Genomic DNA, 22,337 nt, shown 5'->3' with positions numbered 1-22,337 from the left:
ATTAGAGTCCTGCAAGTTGTGGGACAATATCCAGTCTCCCAGCTCAAGAGCCACCAAACTGTGCAAGGACCTACTGAATTTGTAGAGGAAGGCATTCAAGACATGTGAAACAAGGATGGGATGAAAAACAGTCTTCTTAGAACCATGAAAGCAACAGGAGTAAAATCCTGCCTGATTTTGTTCTTCAGGTGTAGTTGCACTATGCATTTGTATTGGCCGAGCAGAGTCAAGAACTCTTGCTGCAGGACACACGTGTTCTTGTCAGAGGAGAATTAGGGGACAAGGGAGATTGAAGGACAAAACCTCTGGTAATAGAGGGCATAGCCATGTTCTACTACCTCAGGACCCAGCGGTCCGTCGCAACGAATTTCTAATGTGGCAGGTGGTAAGACACCCTCCTTCCACTGTCCACATGTGCTCCTTCCAAATCAAGGTAAAGTGTTTTTGTGGGGTGAGAAGGTGGCTGATGTTGGCCATGGAAGCCCCTGGAGCCATCACGCCATCTGCACAGGAACAGAAACTGGTTGGTTGCTATATGGGGTGCGAGGGCTGGTATCGGACACTTACTTTCCTGGAAAACCAAAAAAATGTGTAGTATTCCCTGTGAAACTGGCAGGGTGGCCAATTCCAGGGAATGAGCCATATCCCACCCCTACTTGAATCATTCAAAGGCAGAGTCTGTCTGCCTTCTCACCAAACAGGGGGGAGGTTTCAAATGGCAGATCCACCAGATTAGCCTTGAAATTCCCCAGAACTCTGGTGAAATGCAGCCAGGCATGCTGGCGCATGGTAGAAGAGGAGCATATTGCTCAGACGCCGAAGATTTGGAGGTATGTTTAGAGTATTTGCACAGAAGCATCTTGACCACCACAAACTAAACCTATGAAATGGTCCAACAAATGATCCAGCAAATCTGGCAGGATCATCTATGCTATTTCCCATAGCATTTGAGAGTATCATGCCAAGACACAGGTCAAATTTAAGGAAAGAATGGTGAGGCTCAACAGGGGAGAAAAATCTCTCATTGCCTCTAGCTTCTTTGATTCATGAACCAGGAGAGTTGTAGGAAATGAGCTAGGGTTATGCTTGGAGCAGGATTACATCTGCACCACCAAACCCTCTAAAGAGGAAATGGGTCATAAGCAACTTTGGGTCTTTAGGTACTGGGTGAAGGGTGACACAATGGTTCACCGCTGGGTCAGAAGATGGTTTACCCCGCGTGATTAAAATGAGATTCTTCAAAAGTTAGTTGGATTGGAGCAAGGGCTGTGAAGCCAAGGATATCAGCTGCCGAATGCCTGTGAGGAGGCTAACTTTGTTCTCCTGCTTGAGCGAGGGCAGCTCCAGAATATTGCTTCCTTTCTCAGGAAAGCTATAAATGATGAACTTCACTGGAGGAAGGCACTCAGAGTCAACTTTTGGAGAGGTATCTAGACCAATTACGTTTTGCTGTGCCATATAGTCTGCATCTTCAGTGCTTGCAGTAGGGAGTAAATTACCCGCATCTTTGGTGTCATCATCAAATCCAACAATATCAGGCATCTATAGGATCCAAACCTGGGCCACAAAGGTTGTCTAAAATTGCCAAAATGTTCAAATCTTGCTAGGGGTCTATACTGATACTCCTACACCAGCCATTGATCTCTGGTGTTCAGAACGCATCATGATTACTTTGGTGTTAGGAAAAGTCACTGCTTGATGTAGCAGCTCCAAGAATCTTTGCCACCTGCTCTTCCATGGATGATATGCATGATGCTTTATCACACAATCCAGAGTCCTGCACCTGTCCCTAAATCCCACAAGCATACATTGTCGTGGTCAGCAATGGACATTTGCTTGCAGTGGAAGCAGAACTGCCTAAACTCTGATTTTCTGGGGAGTAGGGGCGGGGGGTGTTACATTCGGCCAGCAGAAAGTGTATTTTGAAAGGCAAAATGTTTGGAGAGCACTAAAGATCAGGGTTGAAGGCTAGGGGAAAAAGGAAAAAAAGGAACGGACATCTGTGAACCAGGATGGCTCTGGTCATGTCATGTTGGGCCAGGTGTTGAGTGCCACATGTTGGTGCTGGTGAGTGGTTTCAACTTTTGAAGCTCAAGTGTGGTGCTTCGGAGATTCAAGAGCTGAGGAATCTGCAGGTAGAAATAGTCAACAGAATGTAAACTTCTTGCGCATACTTGGAGATCTACTTACCAAGGCACACTGTTAATGGATAAATGATAATGACAACAATGGACATTTAGGGCCTCAGAAAAACACTGTGTATATATATCATAAGGTTGTCTACCTCAGATCTACACCCTTTTGGGGTACATTAGACAAGGAGCAAAAAGTATTATTTATAGTCAAATATGTACAACAAAATATTTTGGGGTTTGATAGTACGCTGTACAGAATTAATGTTAATTCTGCTTGACAAAGTGAGAATAGGGCTTTGGGTTGCCTTTTTTACAAAGTAGACTGATTATATATATATATATATATATATATTTGGAAAGAAGGTTTATCTGAATTGAATGAGCACTAAAATAAATCTAGAACAAGTATCTCACTCTAGACCTAGAACGTCTGTGCAGTTTAAGTTCTCAAGCAAATCGAGGTCAAGTTTAAATTGATGGACATATGAACTGTCAAGAATACTTTGACAGTAGATAATCACATTAATGTGTATTCAGTTACAATATTTGAAATCAAGACTTATCAGTTGATAAAATGTAATAAGATGCTTATGAAATATGGTTTACACTAGGTAGCTCGAAAAATAGTTTGAGCAACCAGCTAATGTTGAATATATATTCAACCAACTTTATAACTCGATCCCATTTGACCTTTTACCTTCCAGGTTTTCCCTAAAATGTGTTATCCTTCAGAATGTTCCCATTTTAAATTGCCTTTTTTCTCTGAAGAAAAAACACCAATTTAGAGACAATTTAAGTAGCTGAAAACTCCTGTACTTTGGTTTTAGCGTGATTTAAGCTCTGGACAAATGAGCCTTCTTCTAAAATGGCTTGTTGTATCATTGTACTCCCTGTTTAAGGGGACAAAGACTAGCAGTTTGTGAAATGGTCACTGCAGCTTAACCTGGTGTAAAGAGAGAAAATCTTTCCAAGAGCATACAAAATGTATTTGTGATGATCTGTTAATTACTTGGGCAACTCTTATTTTTTTATTAATAACTCTGAAACTGCCTTTAAGAATTATTCTAAACTGTACAAGTTATATTTCAATTTCATCCTTTAAGCTATGGTTTTGCTCCTCACCAGATTACTAACCTGTATGCCTGTCATATGTTCTAGTGAGTTGCTACAGCCAAGTAACAGGGTGAAGTATCCTCATTGTTGTAACTTTACACTTATTACTCTCATCCATCTGAAACTGATAAATCATTACATCGAGTTATAGTAACACCCATTTACAGCACTAAAAAATGCTCAAACTGTGGTAGTAAGCACATTATATTAAAATGAGTTATAAGCACATGGGCATCATTTTGCAACAAGCCCTCCTTTTGGTACAGCTCATAGTGTGGTCCCTTAAGCAAAAGCCGAGACCCTTATTTTTGCAACACTGGACACACTATAAAACACATTGCACTGTCAAGAAAAGCAATGTATGCTATTAGTGCAAGACTAGAAACCAGTATCCAATATTGCATCGCACGAAATTCAGTTTGAGAATTACAAAGATCCAACCTCACCTTAAGCTACAGTAAATAGTACACAAAATCAGGAGCCCTACTCAAATGTGTGACCTAGTCCTCCCTTTGAAAAAAAGCAACTAGCTTTTTGTAGAATAACCCTCACCCATCAGGGTTACCCCTTGGTGGCATACTTAATGATTGGGTTCTTCCTGTTCCACTGCGGAACTGGGCATGCTACTACCTATGTTACACAGGAGCACTGTATACTATAAACCCACAGACCCTATCCTTTCTGAATTCGACCGAGTTAAGAAAAGAAAGCAGGGTCATTAAACTTGAGCAAACTTTCCACGTCTATTTTCTCATATTTTAACCATACCGACTGAAAGATTGAATAAGACTGTTTCCTATAAGGCAGACGTTATACACCAAAAGATCCCCCCACCTCCCACATAATTCGGTAGTTTTATACTATACAGCACTCCCGTGTAACTCACAGGAAGTAGCACACACCGTTCCGCAGCGGTAAAGAAAGAAGCAAATGATCAAGCATGCCACCAAGGGGTGGGTGAAGGTTATACTACAAAAAGCTTTTTGCTTTTTCCAAAGAGAGGAGTGGCCCCAGCTTTTGAGTAGGCTCACGATTGTGTGTTGTACTGCTCATAGTAAGGAGGAGGATGAGCCCTCCTATGTAGCACCTCACTATCTATATATATATATCAAACCGTTTTTGCACCTCAAAATGAACCTCACTAAATAAAGAATTTTCTGCATCAAGCACATCTTGTAATTATAGGCCTTATTAAATTATGGTGCTGATGTAGAACTCAATTACATAATTTCTTGATTAAATTCATAACGATTGTCTTGGGTTCGAACAAGTTCAATGTGGCAAAATATTGACATAGCTACCGACAAGCGAATCTCTCCTTGATTACTAGTGGGAAAACGTTGCTAAAATCATAGTCTGGGGACTACCGTGCCTCTCAGTTGATATTGAAGTGACTGGTTTAGTGGTGGCTTGGAAGACCCAACTTATAACAGACTGCTTTCCCTACTAGGCCTAGATGGCAATTTGTATAAACGCACAGATACCCCAAAAAGCTTTTGGATAGAACCCAAGCGGCCTTTAGAATTAGAGCCTCCCCATGGCTCCTGTGCTGGGCATACTGACTGACGAGCCCCCTCTAAGAAAGTGAGTTGGCTACACCATATGGTGGGCCTGGAGGGGTATGGAGACCAACACACAGAAGCAAGAACATGTGTCTACTTGTCTGCCTTTGAAAAGCTAAGGACAGTGCTGGAATATTATGAAAGGTAAACCATACAATTGACAAAAGCAAGAGATATACAGGAAACAATTTACCGAAAAATTCTCTATTATCTTACATTGAAAATATTGTTATTTACATCTACTACATGTAAGGCCCAACTGGTCAAACCAAATAAGACAAGTTTCTAGAGAATAAGGTTAAAAAAGAGAAACTTTAGGACCAGCAATGCAAATGTGACACCTAGTGTGAAAACAGGTAGGATGTTGATTATGGTACAAATATGATAAGGCTTGAAACTTGCCCACGCTCACAGATGGATTAAGTCAACTGGCAACTACAGCCTACTTTTCAACTACCTTATCTGGCAAAATTGGTCACACCTACAGCATCAGAACTACTGGATTTGGTAGAGGCAAATCAAGTTATGGGCACAAGCATACTGAGGGTAAGCCTGATAAACTGAGAATCGAGATTGAGGAATGTGGTGTTGGGACCCTGCTCCTTATGGATCTTTTGAAGGCTTTGGACAATTAACATATTACCCCTTTGAAGACTTTGACCGTGGCATTAGAAGTCCCGTGCTGCCATGGACTGTATTTTCTAGTCAACAGATAATCTATTTTGTCATCACCTGTTGAGTCCACTCTATTCAGTGTTCCTAAGGTATCAACCCCAAGCATTCAGTGTAAATATGCGCTCACTTGCAAAATTACTGAAAGCTTATTGCGTGTAAACCAACAATACTCTGCTTGTAATTCAACCTCAACTCTTCTGCGTCATACATTACACCCCACAGTTTTGATTGGAAATTGCTGGCTAATGGTTATTTGGTTGATGGCAAGTAGATTTCTGAAGTCGAAACTCACCAAAACTAAGGCTCTTCCCACTATTTTCGATTCCCAAATGTGTTATGGAAAACTGCAGTTGGTCTTGATGAAACCATTTCCCAAGACTGGTCTCCACAGTGAAGAAATGTGTTGTCCTCAACAAACTTTCTATTCGCATCCACCATCGTGAATGTTTGAAACGCAGCATATTTACGCATCAAAAGCATGTACTCAATCCCGATAGCATTATGGAGTAGCCTGTACCATGGTACTCCAAAATGACTTCCGACATGTTCACACCTTCAAAATTGGAGGTATGCTTTGTCTGAAGTTAACGATTGGGGCTCAAGCTTTTTGGGTGGCTGGCATCATGTTTTGAAATGCATTGTTCTGCCAGCTCGCTCACATGGAATGATGCGATTTCCATTTCTGTAACAGCTGAATACCACTCTTTCCACCAAATCTAGTTGTGTATGTTGAGGCTATAAACATTCTCGGCTAGTTATGAACTACAACAAGAAACTTTAGTATTTGGATTAACCGAGGTTTTTGAGACAATTCTCGCTTGTAGTCCATTTGGAAGCTGACGTATACCACTCACTAAGCTATTTTTGTTGAAATGTGTTCCATATAGGAGAACTTCCCTTTGTCTCTCTGAATAAGTCTCTTCTTCCTCACCTTTCCGTGCACTTTGATGGCTAAACAGGCCAGAAATTGCATTACTTTAGTCTCAGGGAGCGCTCTTATATACAAGACTAGGTTTCTGTTTGGTTGCATTCTGAGCTGCCTGCTGTGTCTCAAAGGATACCATTTTTCAAATTATCACTTCAGAAAATCCACCCTTGAGGGATTTTATTGCCTGAATCTCTAGGATTGTGTCCAAGCCATTCCAGTGGTCAAAGTATTACCAATTATCCTGCTGGCATTAGTTGCTTGCGTAAAACATGCCCAGTGACACCTTTGTCCTGCTCACTATACAGCATGTTGAAGGATGGATTATAATAAACATTATCAGAAAGGCAACGGTTCAACTTATACAGGGCAACTTAATTTAAATTATAGGTGTATAAGAACACCCCATACTTTATAAAGGTTCGACTGTTGTTGCATTAGTGGTCCAAGTATAACCCTGCTCTTATTAATGTTTTACCAGGCCATAAACCAATACCTACAGACCAGGGTGCTGGTTCTACCACTGCAAATCTCAAGACTTTGCATTTCAGATTTTATACAAATTCTACTTTGAGTGATCCTGGCTTACTGTAAAGCCCAAACATGTATTGTCTTATAATCATGGATGGTCATGTGCAAGCATGCATCATGGGTTTACTGGGGTCTACACCCACTGATTCACTTTAGCAGTTTGTAACATAATATCAGCTATCTGCAGTTTTAAATCTGCATGTTCTTTCGGTATAGGTTATAACCTACACCTATTGCCACTTTGGTCTGAGGGAATCTTCTTTAAGAGGTCTCAGCATTTGGGATAATCCACTGATGCTTACTGACTTGCAACTGGACTGGATGCAGTAACCCCTAAGAATGTCACTCAACACCATCCTATCTGACATTTTCTCATCTCCATGCAAAGACTTTAAATCATCCTTACTGTGGAAATCTGGTTGGGAGACATCAGTACTGTCAGTTCGAAGAAAGGATTGCATTTGAACTGCACTGTAGCTTTCTCTACTTCTGCTCTGGCCTTTAAAAGGGCTTAGTAATGACAGCTGGCCCTGGCAGTAATCAGTAGGTTGTGGCATAGGTTTGGTAAGTCTACTTTTGCATGTGCAAACCTGCCCCTATGCTTGCTGTGGGGTAGATAAATAATGGTGTAGCAGTATTCATATCGATCTTCAGCTTACTTCTTTTTATGCACTACGAAGAGGTCCATCAATCAGCTGTGTAAATTATGAACCAGATTTTTTAAATGTGGATATCTGCTACGTTTCGCAGTGTTCCTACAATAAGTGCAACACCAATACAGTTCTCTGAAAGGGGTCTTTGAATTTCCATGATCACAACCAGCTCACTTGGCATTCTGGTGAGAATGGAAGCAGCAAGTCGGATTTCTCCATCTGGCCACGTACTAGTAATGCCATTATGTTCCATGTTCGAGAGGCAATGCAGTGACATATTTGCCCACTTGTCTGTTTCTTATCCACAGATCTCATACTTTCGAGCCTGCTTGGGCTAACTGTTGGCTTTTGTTTCAATTCCCCAGTCTATTTCTGGAATGCCTAATGGAGGGATGCTGGGCTATTGCTTTCTAGCATTACTGCCACCGACTCACCTACTACCAATGTTAGGAAACCACCCACCAAGATCTTAAGAGTTAACTTAAGAGTGGTATGGCGAAGCTGCTCATCTGCGACAGCTCCAAGTTAACCATTCAAAAACGTAAGCTAGCAAGGCCATTAATCCAATGCGTTCAGCATGTGCTTTTGCACTGGGCCATTCAAACATACCAACTCATCTGACAGCGATACAAGAACCTCATTGCTCGAGTTCTCCAATACAGTAGTATGGCCTACTCATGACAAAGTGTAAATGTGGTAGTAAAGTTTAACCACCATCCAAATCCAGTTTTTAAGTTGTACGTATCCCATATTCCTCATCACACAAATTACAGGTTCACATTGGAACGCTGTTTCCATTTTGTAAAGCAGTAAAACATTGTGTCCAAGATACCATGGTTCACGACAAAAATTAGTTTGTATTTAAAATGGCTTTTTACTGCTTAATAAACCTTGTGCCATTTCAAGGCCAACCTGATGGAACGTACAGCTAATTTGGAAGCATGTCAGCAGCGTCTAAACGCATGTTGGCAATCTGGATGTGATATGCTTATGGATGATCATCCATCTTTTTCTTCTTTAATAGAGGTCCAGATACCACAAACTGTGGTTGCTCATTAGGGTTCCTTGGGTCTAGTATGTAACCTGACCATTCTAGAAAGTCAGCATCCTCTTCAAAGGGTGTTTCTATCAAGTTTGGCTCTTTAGGCCCAATAACCCTCAGAACGGAGCATTTTTCTTCTGAGCCATGTTCAGGCTGAACAGATCTCACCAGTGATGCAGCTTTGGAATAAGAAAGATGCTCATTCTTTGAGCTTGAAGAAGCACTTCAGAAGGAAGCTCCAATAGGGTAGGGGTATCTTTAAATACAATTTTTAACTCAAAATTGAAAACAGTTTACATTCTAAAAAGAACTTGGTCTGAAACAACGAGACTCAAAACTCAATGATCTTATCTACAAATAGTTTTTCATCAGCTGGAGTCCATGGCGTCTCAAATTTTAAGGACGTTCTGATTTCCTAGGTGCTGTGCATATTTCAGGTAAAGCAATTTCAAAGAAAAATCTGAATGATGACAGGAGGGTCACTATAGAGTTCCCATTGATTTCACTGAAGGCGCTGGGTTACAGACTTGTTAAAGTTACAGATAACTAGATAACTAAAGATGAGTACAAAAGTCTAAATCCAACCATTAGATGGCAAGATTTAAAGCATTAACACTAGAACTAATTTCAGCACCAGAAATAGCAGATCCTTCTCCATCCAGAAGACAGATCCTAGTTTGAGTTGTGTCCGATGGAAAGAAGACCCACAGTGAGTGCACCAAGTGGTCAATCTATATTGGGAAAGTGGCTGTTATCCCATTTGTTTGGTGTCCACTCACAACAACTAAGTGGATTTGGATTAGAGAAATGTTTCTGGAGAAGGCAAAGCAGATGGAAAGTGTTTCCAGTTTAATCAGTATTGGTTTTGTGCGGTCTTATTTATTCCAATTACTTTCCAAGCATTGATGAGCAAACCATTCTGCCCATCAGACCCGAAGACTTTGCGAGTATGCTATTATGTACGTGCAAAGTATGCTAAAAGTCACAGTCTAAAAAGATGTCAAGTTTACAGGTGAACTTGTAAAATGGAAGCTTTTGGGCCCAGCCCCTGAAGAAACCCACAACAAAGCTGGCCAAACTGAGCGGTCAACAGGACTCCATATCAGTAGTAGCTGATATTTGAGCAAGCAAGATCTCAAAGAATGCACTGAAGGTGGCAGTGTTCTTCTAACTACCAGAAGAAGACCCCAAATCTTTTGACATTGTGGGTTTCTTCTAATATTTGTGTGTGTTAAGAATGAGTTTCATCATCAAGTACCTTGCTTCAGGCTCCATAAAATTTTTTCATACCCGAGCGGAAGGGCTTTATTGCACTTTGCCATGAATATGTGCAGCATTTTTTGGTGCAGATGCCAACCTGCCATTTTGCTTGTGACTGGCATCGTTGGCAAATGAAGAACTTTGTACAATGGTCCTTCAAGTGTTGAATAATGCATGTTATGGTAGCAGTTAATATACTGAAACTGGGCCTTTACTTTCTGGTGAGGCCAGTCTCCAGACCTGCGCCCAAACCAACAAAATTCTAATATTTGTGTTCAATATTCTAAATGGAATGTTAAAGTGCTAGAATGGGCATTCTGCCAGAGTCATACGAAATCCCTCAAGTGACTTTCAATGAATTACTGCAATCAACTACTGCTGTGCAATCAGATAGGAGTATTCATATCCTTTTTCAATAGGTCAATATGCTAGTCATTGATGTGATTTTAGTTTAGTACCAGCTGGGACACATTGTACACATCCAGAGGTTTCAGATAACCCTACTTCTATTTAAGTACAGCAAGTTCTGGCAGCACAAGACCCAACATATTAACAGTTATCTTTTATGTGCCACAGCTACCAGCTTCAAACACTCGCACTAACCGTGTTCAATACAGAGTGTTGTGAGGGGCACTTGCCAGTTTATTTCCTTTCGAGGGTTGCATTAATCTTGAATGCGTTCGGAGCAGAGAGGCTGAAAAGCAAGTGTGTTCGTTTCTGTACATTTGTATGAACTCTTTCTAGGGGTATCAGGTTGAGGCAATTAGTGGAGCTTTTAGGGATAGGGATATTCACAGCACACAGCCTTGTGATGACTCCCCATTTTCGAAGAGCTTAGGAATTCTGGTCCTGGGAGACTTTCGCTTCACAATGGGTCTTGTTCTAAAATGTATGGCCCAACACTCACCAACACAATCCAAAAAGAAACTGAAGCCACAGGATTCGGATGCCCTATGGTTTCTTTTTCAGGCAGCAGAAACAACTACTTAGCGTCTGGGACATGCCGACTTCCCATTTCTTGATATACTGCCAGAACATGGGCAGTCTCAGACACTGGTCCAGTCACCTGCAGACAAGTCAGTGTCATCCTGCTCTATCTGACAACCATCGATCTACTGTCAGACTGCTTATGGGGAATCTCCTAATGCCATCCTGTTCACTGAAGTAACCACTTCTGGATAGCTGCCCACCACCTCAAGCAGCAAAGCACAGATGCAAATTCAGATAACGCTCAATGTTTTGTTAGACCATCCCTCTCTGCCATGTTCCTTAGCTCCAGACTTAAAGCCAGTTGTAGCGGGAACAGTGGACAAGAGACACAGGAAGGACATGGCGCCCCTGAAAAAGAGGACTTCTGTAGTGTTTGAAATTGAAAAAAGGAGATGAACTTAGAGAGTCCTAGACTGTCATTTGTAAGTGACGACAAGTTCCAAACATCGACATACCCAAACTTTGTCATCAGTAAAGATAGTGCATCTACAGCATGTTGTCATGTACTGAATTGTCACTTCAAGCAAATTCTCTGTATCCTGTAATTCTATACAAAAAAATAAAAAAGGCATTGAAAGGAATTATCTGCAGTTATCTGGAATTACGATTTACTTGGATCGTGACTTTGTACCTTTGAAACTGCAGTTGATCGCTCAAGAGCTGTATTCCATTGTGAGGAACTGAAACAGAGCAGTAGTGTGAGGTCACGCTGGTGACCATATATGGGGCATTTAGGCAATAGCAATATTTGTACCATTCATGTTCATCGTCCAGAAGTGCAGTTTTGCACTTTAGTCTCCAACTGCATTTCAGCCACAGAGCGAGTCCTGCCTCTTTCAACCGAACTGTAATAATCTACTTGCAGAGCTATTAAGAAAACTTTTTTTTGCTCTTCATATACTTACTCATTTCATCTTTATTACAGTGAGGATTTAGATTTTTTTCCACATTTTAGGATATATTTATTACACAAACTCCGCATTAGGTGTGAAGTTAAGCCTGTGAAGTACTTCTGCAAAGGGTAAAGTGCTGACAATGATGTAACCCACCATTGTGTTTACTTACCACAAGACTTACAACTACCTTATTGCAGTTTATTTTCAGCAAAAATGAGCACCCAAAGTTTTTCAAAATGTCCTCCATTTCGTTTTGGCCTGAATTGGAGAAACCTTATATAAAGTGATCAGAACGGACAGCATGTTTTCTGAATTATCTGGCCATGGTATAGGGGTCTAGATCTAGGTCTCTGTCTTAAAGAATACAACAATATGACTAACTATGGTGGTGCTAGCAATGATAAAGCACTCTCTTACTTTGGTAACTGTTTTGTGCTGCATGTGCGCATAGGCTCTGTAAGATTTAAGTATTTCCAAAACAACTTTCGAATGAAACTGTATTAGCGTTGAAACAAATGGGCTCTAGATAGTACATCTGGGAATTTGCAGGATTGAACTTACAGACCAAATCGTTATTATGCATGCTTATGATCCTTCTATACAAGATAGATTGTGGGTCAATAGAGACTTTGAACCCAAGGATATTCTAACTTTAGTCTGTAAAGCAGAAATGATGGACAGATGTGCAAAGGCAGTAAAATGATAAATATGAAAATATAAAGGAGAAATTCTTGGTAAAGTGATGGACAAGGAACACTTTAAGGACATTCAAAATAAACACTAAGATAAGTGTAGAGACACATTGAAATATTTTGCATACAGTAAATATTGCCCTTCTCTGAAAAAAAGATGAAACTCATGTGGTTTAGCAGGCCATTTTTCCAAACTAAGAAAAGATGAAGTAAAGTGAATTCTGTTAGAGAGCCAAATGCTAGTGAAGACGAAGGTAAACCAATTCAGAGGCTAGTCAAGGATAATGGTTGTAACAAATGTGCCTCAAACGTGAACACGAAATATCTCAAGAAGAAAAACAAAACATTCTTCTGATAAGTCGATGGGGTTAGTATGCAGATTCTGGTTGACTGCATACCAATATTTGTAAGCAAAATAGGAAAGAACTTGTACCCTACATATATGCATCAAGAAGTTTATTCAGGTGAAAAAATAGATATTCGTCGATACAGAACCGGAGTCTTTTGCTTTAAAGATTGGAAAAATACAGGAAAGTTGAATTTTGCTAAATAAAATTTAAAAAAGCCTTTAGTGTTGGGTTGTTCTGTCCAGGGGAAATTAGATCTAATCATTGATCCAAATGGTTCTGAACCTGTTCTTGTGGAAAGAGAAACTACTGGAAAACACATATTGAGATTATTTCCTAATGTTTTCAGTTGGGACACTGGAGTGTTTCAAGGTTTCAAACATAAAATCACCCTTAAGGATCGTGCCTGTCCTAAATAAGAAAGCTAGACATTATTCCAATACTTTTGAAAAAGGAAGCAATAAAATGAATTGCATGAATTAATTGATGCAGAGATAGTTAAACCCTCAAAGACCCCACTGGTGGTAGATAGATGTAGTAATGTCAAGCTTACATTACGCATAGATTTACGCCATTTGAACAACATTTTGAAAGCTAAGACTTCCTTTTCTAAGATCGACGAAAGGGTCGCTTGAGTGATAGATACCAAGAGATTTTCCACAGTTGACCTCTCGTCTATCTGTAGACTGAATGCAGTATACCACTTTTATTACTCCGGTGGAGTGTTTTCAATACTAATTCATTCCATTTAGCGTTGCCTCTGCAGCTGCAGTTTTCCCAAAGGTGGTTTCAACGTTGGGTATTAAAGTCCTAAAAGTTCTTGAAGGGAAGGGGCTCACAGTTGAATACTCAAAGTGTAAATTTGCTGAAATGTCCGACGTACTTAGGTAATGTGTTGGATGGTAAAGGTGTGAAACCAAAACAGACTTTAGTAGAAGCAATTGCCAATGCTTCGGATCCTTCAAAGAAGGAAAAAGATCGGATTTGCTGAATTTGATTTAAAATGTTTAAAAAAAAAAACTTTGCAGGAAAGAAAAACTTCCCACATATGACAAGCTTCAAAAACAGACTAATTTTATTTGGTGAGAGAATTGTCAATGATTATATTATAAACAATCCATCCCAAAAGCTTCTTTCATATTTGAAAATATTGTAATCACAGGTGCAAGTAGAAAGGACCTTGGAACGGTCTTGTCGCAGAGAATAGCCGGGGAAGTTAAACAATTATTACACATACTTCTTGTCCTTTGTAGCCCTCAGAGGTAAAGTATTCTGGGATAGAGAGGGAGAATCTTGCTAGGGCTCTCAAATATTTTAGGTACTTTTTTGGGGGGGAATCTTTTTATACTATGTAGTAATCGCAAAGCATTAAATTGCGGACCACAGAAGGAATGGCAAATGTGCCTCCACGTATTGTTAGAATGTCTATGAGGGTCTAGGATTTTGTATACCTGGTATTATATGTTCCTGGAAAGGAAAGTGTTAACAGCAGATTTCCTTAACGCATGCCTTTGAAAAAGTGTAAAGAAGATGGTTGGAAGGTGTAAAGAACTGCACTCATTTATGATACTGCTATACCTGCATTGCAAGAGGATAGTTGGGTATTGAACATGACTAGCTAATCAAGGGCTTATTGTATGTGTCTTTAAAACCATACAGGTAAGTATGAAATTGTCTGTTGCAAAGCGTAGTTTTAAGGAGTAGAAGAGCTATACATGCACAAGAAAGAGTATGATTAAGCAGGGATACAAAGGACATCGTGGTATTGTTAAAAGAAGCAGGCATTACACAATATTTTTGGTAACCTGGTGTGGGCAGTAATATTCAATGGGTTGTAAGAGATAATCTATTATGTACAGATACATCTTTAAGAAAGTTCAAACCGCCCACATGAGAACCATGTATCCCTAATAGCACTTGGGAGGTGATAAACGTAATGGCCTATGGTAATTGGGCAATTGTCAAAGTGTATACTGATTTATTTTCATGTTGGCATATTTCGAGAACTGTAGATAGGATGGATACAGAGTGTGTTGGAATTTCTACATGAGGCGTTAGTCAATGAAGGGATTTCACCTCAACTGATTAGTGATAATGGGGTACAGTTTTGCTGAAGTAAAGCCAAAGAGTACTTCGCAAGGATTGGAATTATACCTAGAGCTACATCTCTGTACAATACCAGTGGTAACACCGTGATGTAGATATTAAACTGAGTTTTAAGGGGTGCCATCAAGCTAGCTACCCAGAGTAACAAGGACTGGGAATTTCAAGTGGGTATTTGGAGGTATAGGATGACTTAATGCCACAGGGTTGTGTCCTTTTGAGCTCATGAGAAAAGGGTGTGCTAGAACGAAGAGTAATCTTGGGTGGTTAGATGAAGCTTCTTCTTGAAGATGTAAGGAAAAACATTGAAGTTACACATGGTAAATCTAGATTTTTCTGAAAGAGCTACGTGAATCTATGCAATATAAAGTAAGGACAGAGTTAAACAACCTGGAAAGGAAAAAGGTGGAAGAGCCAATATTTTTATCCCCTCATAGTAACAAAAGTAGTAACATTTGTTGTGAAACTGAGCGATGGAAAGGTATGGAATTTGAAAAGACTGAAGTATTTGAACTAGTTTCCAACAGCAATTGCAGTGAAAACTTTGAATTCAAGAGGAAGAGTGCTGCGACGAATTTTGATTTTGAAGGAGATTCTTGTGAGGCTCCTCAAAGGGAATGTGGTGATTTTACATCTCTGTATTCTGGTGAGAAAAAGGGAAGGAGAGGGATTGTGAACAAGTAATGAATATATGGGAGGCAATTAGGAGGACGGGGGAGGACGTCAGTGTGACTGGAGATGCAGGAGAGCAAGCTGAGAATTCAGAGGCAGTGGAGGACGGTGGAAGTGGTACACCTGAAGTGTCTATAGATGGGGAGGGTGGAGACAATCAAATGAACTGACTTAGTATAAAAGGGGTGGTAGTGCGAGGAAACTATCCAAAACGTTATTAACCTATGTACGTGACAATGAGAATGTGTTAGAAAAATGTAGTAGTTCTACCCAAAAGGCTTCTCACATCACACTTATTCATAGTTGTGGTATGTAATGACATCCAATTGTTATCTATACTATGATCGCTTTCCTTGTTCCTAGTCATTACCATTTTATTTAATGACATACAACTGTTATGTATAATATGGTAGTTTTATTTTCCTAGTTCCTTTAGTTGTATGTATTTATGGTAGAATGTTTAAGTAAAGTGTTTTATTGAAGGGAGATGTGTCATGTTCTTTGGTTCCAGAGTTTATCTACGTGCTTTCGAGCCTATGAGCTTATTCTCACATTCAGAATTCTCCTCGGAGATTCTGAGAATGCAAGGCAATGTCAGCTGGAGACAGAATCAAAACACCATGAGGAGAAGATCCAAAGTCTAGGACACCTGCTAACTGTTCTCTGAGCTCTCTTGTGGAGCAAAGGCTCTTGAAAAATATTGTTATTGCTAGACCACTGGCTTAACTTTAAAAGAATGCTTCCTTCCCTATATACATTCCTATCAGGTTTTGACCTTCACAAAGTAAAAAAACAAACAAAAAAAAAAACAATGGACGAGCATCCAAGAAATAATCAGAGAAAAAACTTCACTCCCAGAATCAAGGCAAGGTTTTGCAAGGGCATTCTGTGCTACTCTGGGGTAAATAACTGATTAACCCCTTCGACGCTCATGACGAGCTGGGCTCGTCATGAGGTAGCCTCCTCGCACGCTCATGACGAGCCCAGCTCGTCATGAATAATGGTTTTTTTAAAACATGAGCACAGGAGCGGAATTTCGCTAGCGCTCATGTGGTTAAGGAGCAGACAACTATGCACCAGTTGAGGAGGAGCCTTTAGTGGAAGTTCAATATCAGTTGGATTCGAGCAGAAAGCCGTGCCAAATGAGATTATTTTTTATAAGGCAAACCATGAGTTTTCTTAGCAAGATAGGAAAATGCAGGAATGCCCAGGTACATTACGTGTAGACTGATAAACGAAGACTACTGCTGAGTGCAAAAAAAAGGTTCTGCTAGAAGCCAAAGTGTCAAAGCAGGGAGCCATAAGGTGCTGAGAGAAAAACCCCAAGCTATAGTTGGCACCATATTGGATTATCTAATTGAATCAAAAATACTTTGGGGTGTAGCCTCCATGACCTCTTTAAAAACTGTCATTATAATGGAACAAGACTATGAGGGTATTTCCAGTTGTGCCATTTACTTGCTGATTTTTTAGAACGTTGCAGGGCTGAGGAAGGTTTAGATACTGAACCTAATATACATCGGAAACACCTTGTTTTAATTTATTTAATTAAACTTTGAGACTGCAACTTAAGGCTAACCACTCTGGGAACTGGTATGAATCCTTTAGTTTTAGAATCCACAATGGGGAGGGATTCTACTTTTGCTAAAGAAAGTAAATAAATGTACATCCACTTGGTTAGCATTGTGATCGCTTCAAAGGGAAGGTGGGGATTGAGCTGAAACTTTGTCCAGCTTTACCCTATTCAGGAAAGTAACAAGTTATGGGAGCATCCTATGCTAAGGCAATATCCAGATACCACTGCAGAGGAATTCCATTACGATAATATAAGCCTCACAGATTGAGGTTTTCCTTTCAAGGAGGTACTGTGATTTCTGTAATCAAGAAAGTTGACTGCCTACTTGGGTGTGGGTTATCGTTTACCACAGCAATGAAGACCAGTTGCAGTATGTGAAATGTATTCTACTCTTCTTTGCAACTGTATAAAAGCAAAGTGTAGGAAACCTTGACAGGTGCTATTCCAACAAAGAAAGTGAAGGGACTGCACCGATTAGTTGCTCGAGAACAGGCTTCTGCATTTGAAACATTTCTTGAATTCAGTCAAAGGCAAGTGTAAACAAACCCCCAGCAAAGCAAGGTCTGGTGTCTCAGTTAAATTTTAACGGACCTAATGCACTTCACACATGCACAAATTAAGGAAATCCAGAAGGATTTGAAGCATTTAAAAATACCACGCAGGGAAAAAGCAACAAGAAAGAACATTATCTGACCTTCCAACTAAACAGAGAAACTGAGGTATAAAGAAAATCTAACCTGCCTTGCTGTACTGTACACATAAAGTGCATGATACTCAGTTTGCAAGGAGGGGTAGTAGAATAAATAACACTAATTTATCATTACCTTCTACATAGCTTTACAATAGACAAGTTTTGAAATTGATAAATTACAAATATCTAAAAAAATAGTGTTTTGCAGTACGAACAGTCAGAATTGCAACTAATGTGCCACATTGCGGGACAGTTTCATAACTTGTATAAAATGAACACACAGTCGACAACCACCTGGACCAAATGCCACCCATGCATGTCTTGTGCACACAAACTCCCACAATTACTACTCAGATGTTTGAAAGCAGAGCTGGCATGTCCATTGAGGTTGATGTCAAACTGTAGATACTCTGGACTAAGAGTACTAGCTGGATCTTTAAAACTACAAGCAAGACATGCTCCATGAAGGAAGGGAGAAAAGCACAGCCAACGCCCATCATGAAAACAGGCTGACTACTTAAGTTTCTCAGCTGATGCAGTGGAGGGATTTAAATCATTTCACAAACTGGAATTTCAAACATAGAATACAGTTTTGACTTAAACATGAGGCAAGCTCTAAAAGTACATACTATGAAGTGTAATGAGACACCTATGTGGAGCACAATTGCAGGATGGTGACAATGGGATTTATGCATAAGCACACCCATTTTGCTTGCTCAACGAAACTGGAAGATGGAGAACATTATCCTAACTGAGGCGTTAGTAGCGGTGGACATCTTGATTAAATTGATTGAGCAGATCCTGGCATACCTCTGTGTTAAAAATCCATGATCCTCACTATTGTGTTCTCTCAAGTCAAGTGTGAGTCTTTTGGCATAGCCTCAAAAATGAAAAATAGTAATCAATCACATGTGCAAGTATGCTTAACTGTTTATTCATTTGCCTTCCTTAGCAACTGCTACCAGATCTAGCGTGAAAAATGTAGTTTGACGAGGAGTCTTGGTTTACAGAAAGGTGCAGAAAAAAAGCTTTCAATAAAGATTTAATGTCTCTAGAATACTTTATAAAATCCATTAAGTGAACTCCACAGGTACTTTTAGAGAGCGTTTGTTTGGAAAGTAAGATATTCATTGTTCCTACATTAGAAAACAATTAGCTTCTGCCACTTTTCCTGAAAAGACAGAAATCTCGTCTTACTTAAGGGCGTGGTCAAGGGATGCCAAATCCAAAAGCAAAGGCTCGAAATCTCAAAGCCCGAATCTCTGCACCCAGAGAAAGACACTTGGTATAACTGCTGAAGATCTGGGAGTCTACTTTTCAAAGCATTTGTATTTCTTAGTCCTGTAGGAAAGGTGCTTAACGCTTAAGTGGCAGTAATGGCTAAAGTTCAGTAGCTCTGACTGAGAATTCAGTCCATATGATCTAGAAACGCATAGCAGTTCTCCACTTGTACCCAAAATGGAAATGAACAGAAAGCAAGGTGGAAGAAAATTAGTAGAAGCATAGCAAGTAATGTAGAACCACTATCAATGTGTAAGCCCTTATGCTCTCTTATAAATGATACCAACCCTCCCACCCCCAAACGATATGGTATACAAGTAATTTGGTGGAAGCCTGGTAAGTAACCAAAAAGAAAAGAGCTTCTGCCACTTGTTAAGATGAGCAAGTGCAGCCTTGTGTTAAATCTAGTGGGGGCTGAAAGACAGTGGATAAAACCAGGTTTTAGTTAACACTACTCTTTCCCGAGTAGTGTGCAGACTGGAATCTTATTAAAATGCAAACTGGTTACAAGGGGATTTGAAGTATGAAAAGAGTATGAGAATAACAAATAGGGATGTGACTGGTCACAAGACAACATGCACCTGGTATGGTACTGCTTACACACTTTCACATTTTAGATCAAGAAGCAGTCTATATTAGTTTTGTAAGATGGTAGGATTCTTCTGTGGCTATAGATCACTGACAAAAGCAAAGTCTTTTTAACTTCATGGATCCTGTATATATTTCAGCTCATGAAACTTTGGGGCATTTGATAAACTATAGAATATGAACAGACAGATCTCCAGTTTAATGTGGATGGCATGTATGCTATTAGGACTTTCAATTCTACATTAGTGAAATCCTATACCCAAGTATATAGCACTAGGTGTCTCAAAGAAACTGAACAAAAAACAATTTTCAACAGCTTACATTACCACCTATCCTATAATAACATGTTGCTATGCTGTATGATTCACACTTCAGTCAGAATAATTTAATCACAATTTTGACAGTTTCAAAATAAAGCAAAAATTGCTCTGCTCCATTAGGCCATCTTTCAATGGATTAACCAATATTTAGATACATTATAGCTGGCATGAATGTTTACAATTAAACAAGTTTAAGAACAAGACTTAATGGTTTTACATTTAATATTAAAGATCTTAGTCACCAGTTAAGCCACATGTCCTTAATGTAAATTTCAGTTTCATTCAAGTGTCCACAGTGCTCATCCCAATATAAATTTCATTCTTGTGTGAATTTAATCAATCATAGCTAATTATTCTTTTGAAACAAAGTTTCTTAAAAATTACAAAATTGATTAATATTTTAGGACACAAGTGAATTTGAAATAGGTAAATGTTTTGAATAGATTTTTGTGTTTTATTGAAATCTTACATGAACAAGTAGTTGTAAATACAATCACATCATGGAACAAATTGCCACGGCTTTTACGGTTAAGCCAAACAAATTTTGTAGGGCAGATTTCCAAAAAGGTGTGAAGTTATAACATTTTAAAAAACACAGTTAACCTACTTCTAAGAATGCAAAACATACAGTCAAATGTTATTTTCAATACATGAAAACTTAAAAATTGTTTTTTGTTGGTTTTAATCTCTTAAAACGGCTAAGACAAAGCACTAGCTTTTTATATTATGTACAGCATTCTCCTATGTGGTCTAATTGAAATTAAAAAAGTGTAACTGTCCCAAACAAGGAGGTTCTTGCAAAACCATGATTGAACATTGTTTCCCCTGCCTCATTTAACTGCTAAAATGAATCCTAAAACAATAAAAGCACTGTCTGACCCATAAGGATTGAGAATCCTGCAAGTCTAGTAACTTACAAATGCATTAAACGAAAAGAAGAAAAACTCAGGTATATACAGTATAGACGTTCAGTCATCATTTAATGACTGCCAAATTGCTATTTAAGTGTTTATACTTTATTTTGCCTTAAAAGAATGCATTTATGCCAATTCGATATTGCCAATTTTCCTTTTTTGTTATTCTTTATTTCCACTGTTGCCCATAAGAATCTTGATAAAATTCCTGGTTGTCATTATTGTAACCATAGTTACCAGAATAATCACCACCTTGCTGGAGTGGCTGTTGAGCGATGGGTTGGGAGCCCCAGTTCTGGTTGTTGGTCTGGCGGCGTTTGGAATCCGGTTGGTTGTAACCATCAGCCTTTCTCTTGCCTCCTACGTTGCCCCCGCGGTTGCCTCTAGCTCCACGAGCACCACGTCCTCTCTGCTGCTGTACAGGACCCCCACGCCCACCCCTAGCTCCTCTAGGTGGTCCCATGGGGGCTCCCCTCTGCGAGTAGCCAGCTCTACCTCTTGGTGGCGGGGCACCCCGCCCCCTGGGTGGTGGAGGAGCACCTCTTCCACCCCTTCCTCCACGTCCTCTAACTGGATAGCCATCATCATAACCATAGTAAGGATCTTCATAGCCACCACGGTAGTCATGATAATCATAGCCATAGTAATCGTCATAATAATCTTCGTAGCCATAGTAATCTGGGGGATAGGCATATCCACCTCTCCCACCACGTCCCCTCCCTCTTACAGGGGGTGGCATTCGGGGTGGAGGGTAGTAGTAATAATCTTCATACCTATTGAGGAAAAGATATGTATTAGACAGCCACTGAAATAGTTGAGCCTATAAATATTCAATTATTGTCTTATGAGAATTATCACAAAATAAGAGATAATGTAAACAAATAGTTCAACAAAGTCCTATTTCAAATAACAATATATTCAGCAGACAGAATATAAATACATTCATTGTATAAAACGCCAGCCACAATGTATATCAATGCATTGACTTACATAAACACATTAGAAGAGGAAACAATTTTAAAAAGCAATATTTGGTCTAGAATTGCAAGAGTGTACTATTAGAGAGTTGCAGTGAAACAAGACATTTGTAGCATATGGTATGGTTAAAGGTTTTTCCACTGTCATGATGGGCCTTGAAATCTGATCTATAACAGACGATAAAAGCAGATGTGTCTACGCAGTTATTTTCAGCAAAAGCAATAATCAAATACATCAACTGTTGGCTCCCACAACAACAAACTATGTGTTCCAGTTTTCACACTAGAGTAGTTTGAATATGGTTAACGCCTTAGCCTGCAGTGTAAAAAGCAGAGCAAGAAATTGTCTTTATGCAGGGCTAGACCCTTCCACTGAAATAACTCAAATGAACAT

The 22,337-nt window shown here is 39.6% G+C and overlaps 1 protein-coding gene across 5 annotated transcripts in view; it reads right to left on the bottom strand.

Moving 5' to 3' along the window:
• Window positions 1-20,483: 20,483 nt before the first annotated feature.
• LOC144823835 (heterogeneous nuclear ribonucleoprotein R) overlaps window positions 20,484-22,337 on the bottom strand; it is a 413,049-nt gene continuing 411,195 nt past the window's right edge. For all 5 annotated transcript variants that reach the window (XM_078682698.1, XM_078682699.1, XM_078682697.1 and 2 more), the window contains one exon: window positions 20,484-21,739. In XM_078682698.1, the coding sequence (XP_078538824.1) occupies window positions 21,136-21,739 (604 nt within the window). In that variant the 3' untranslated portion in view covers window positions 20,484-21,135. The remainder of the gene's footprint in view (window positions 21,740-22,337) is intronic.

The sequence above is a fragment of the Lissotriton helveticus genome, chromosome 3_1 (genome assembly GCF_964261635.1).
Source record: "Lissotriton helveticus chromosome 3_1, aLisHel1.1, whole genome shotgun sequence".
Taxonomy (NCBI): domain Eukaryota; kingdom Metazoa; phylum Chordata; class Amphibia; order Caudata; family Salamandridae; genus Lissotriton; species Lissotriton helveticus.
Note: the sequence above shows the minus strand (reverse complement) of the source record. Positions and strands in the feature narration are given on the sequence as shown.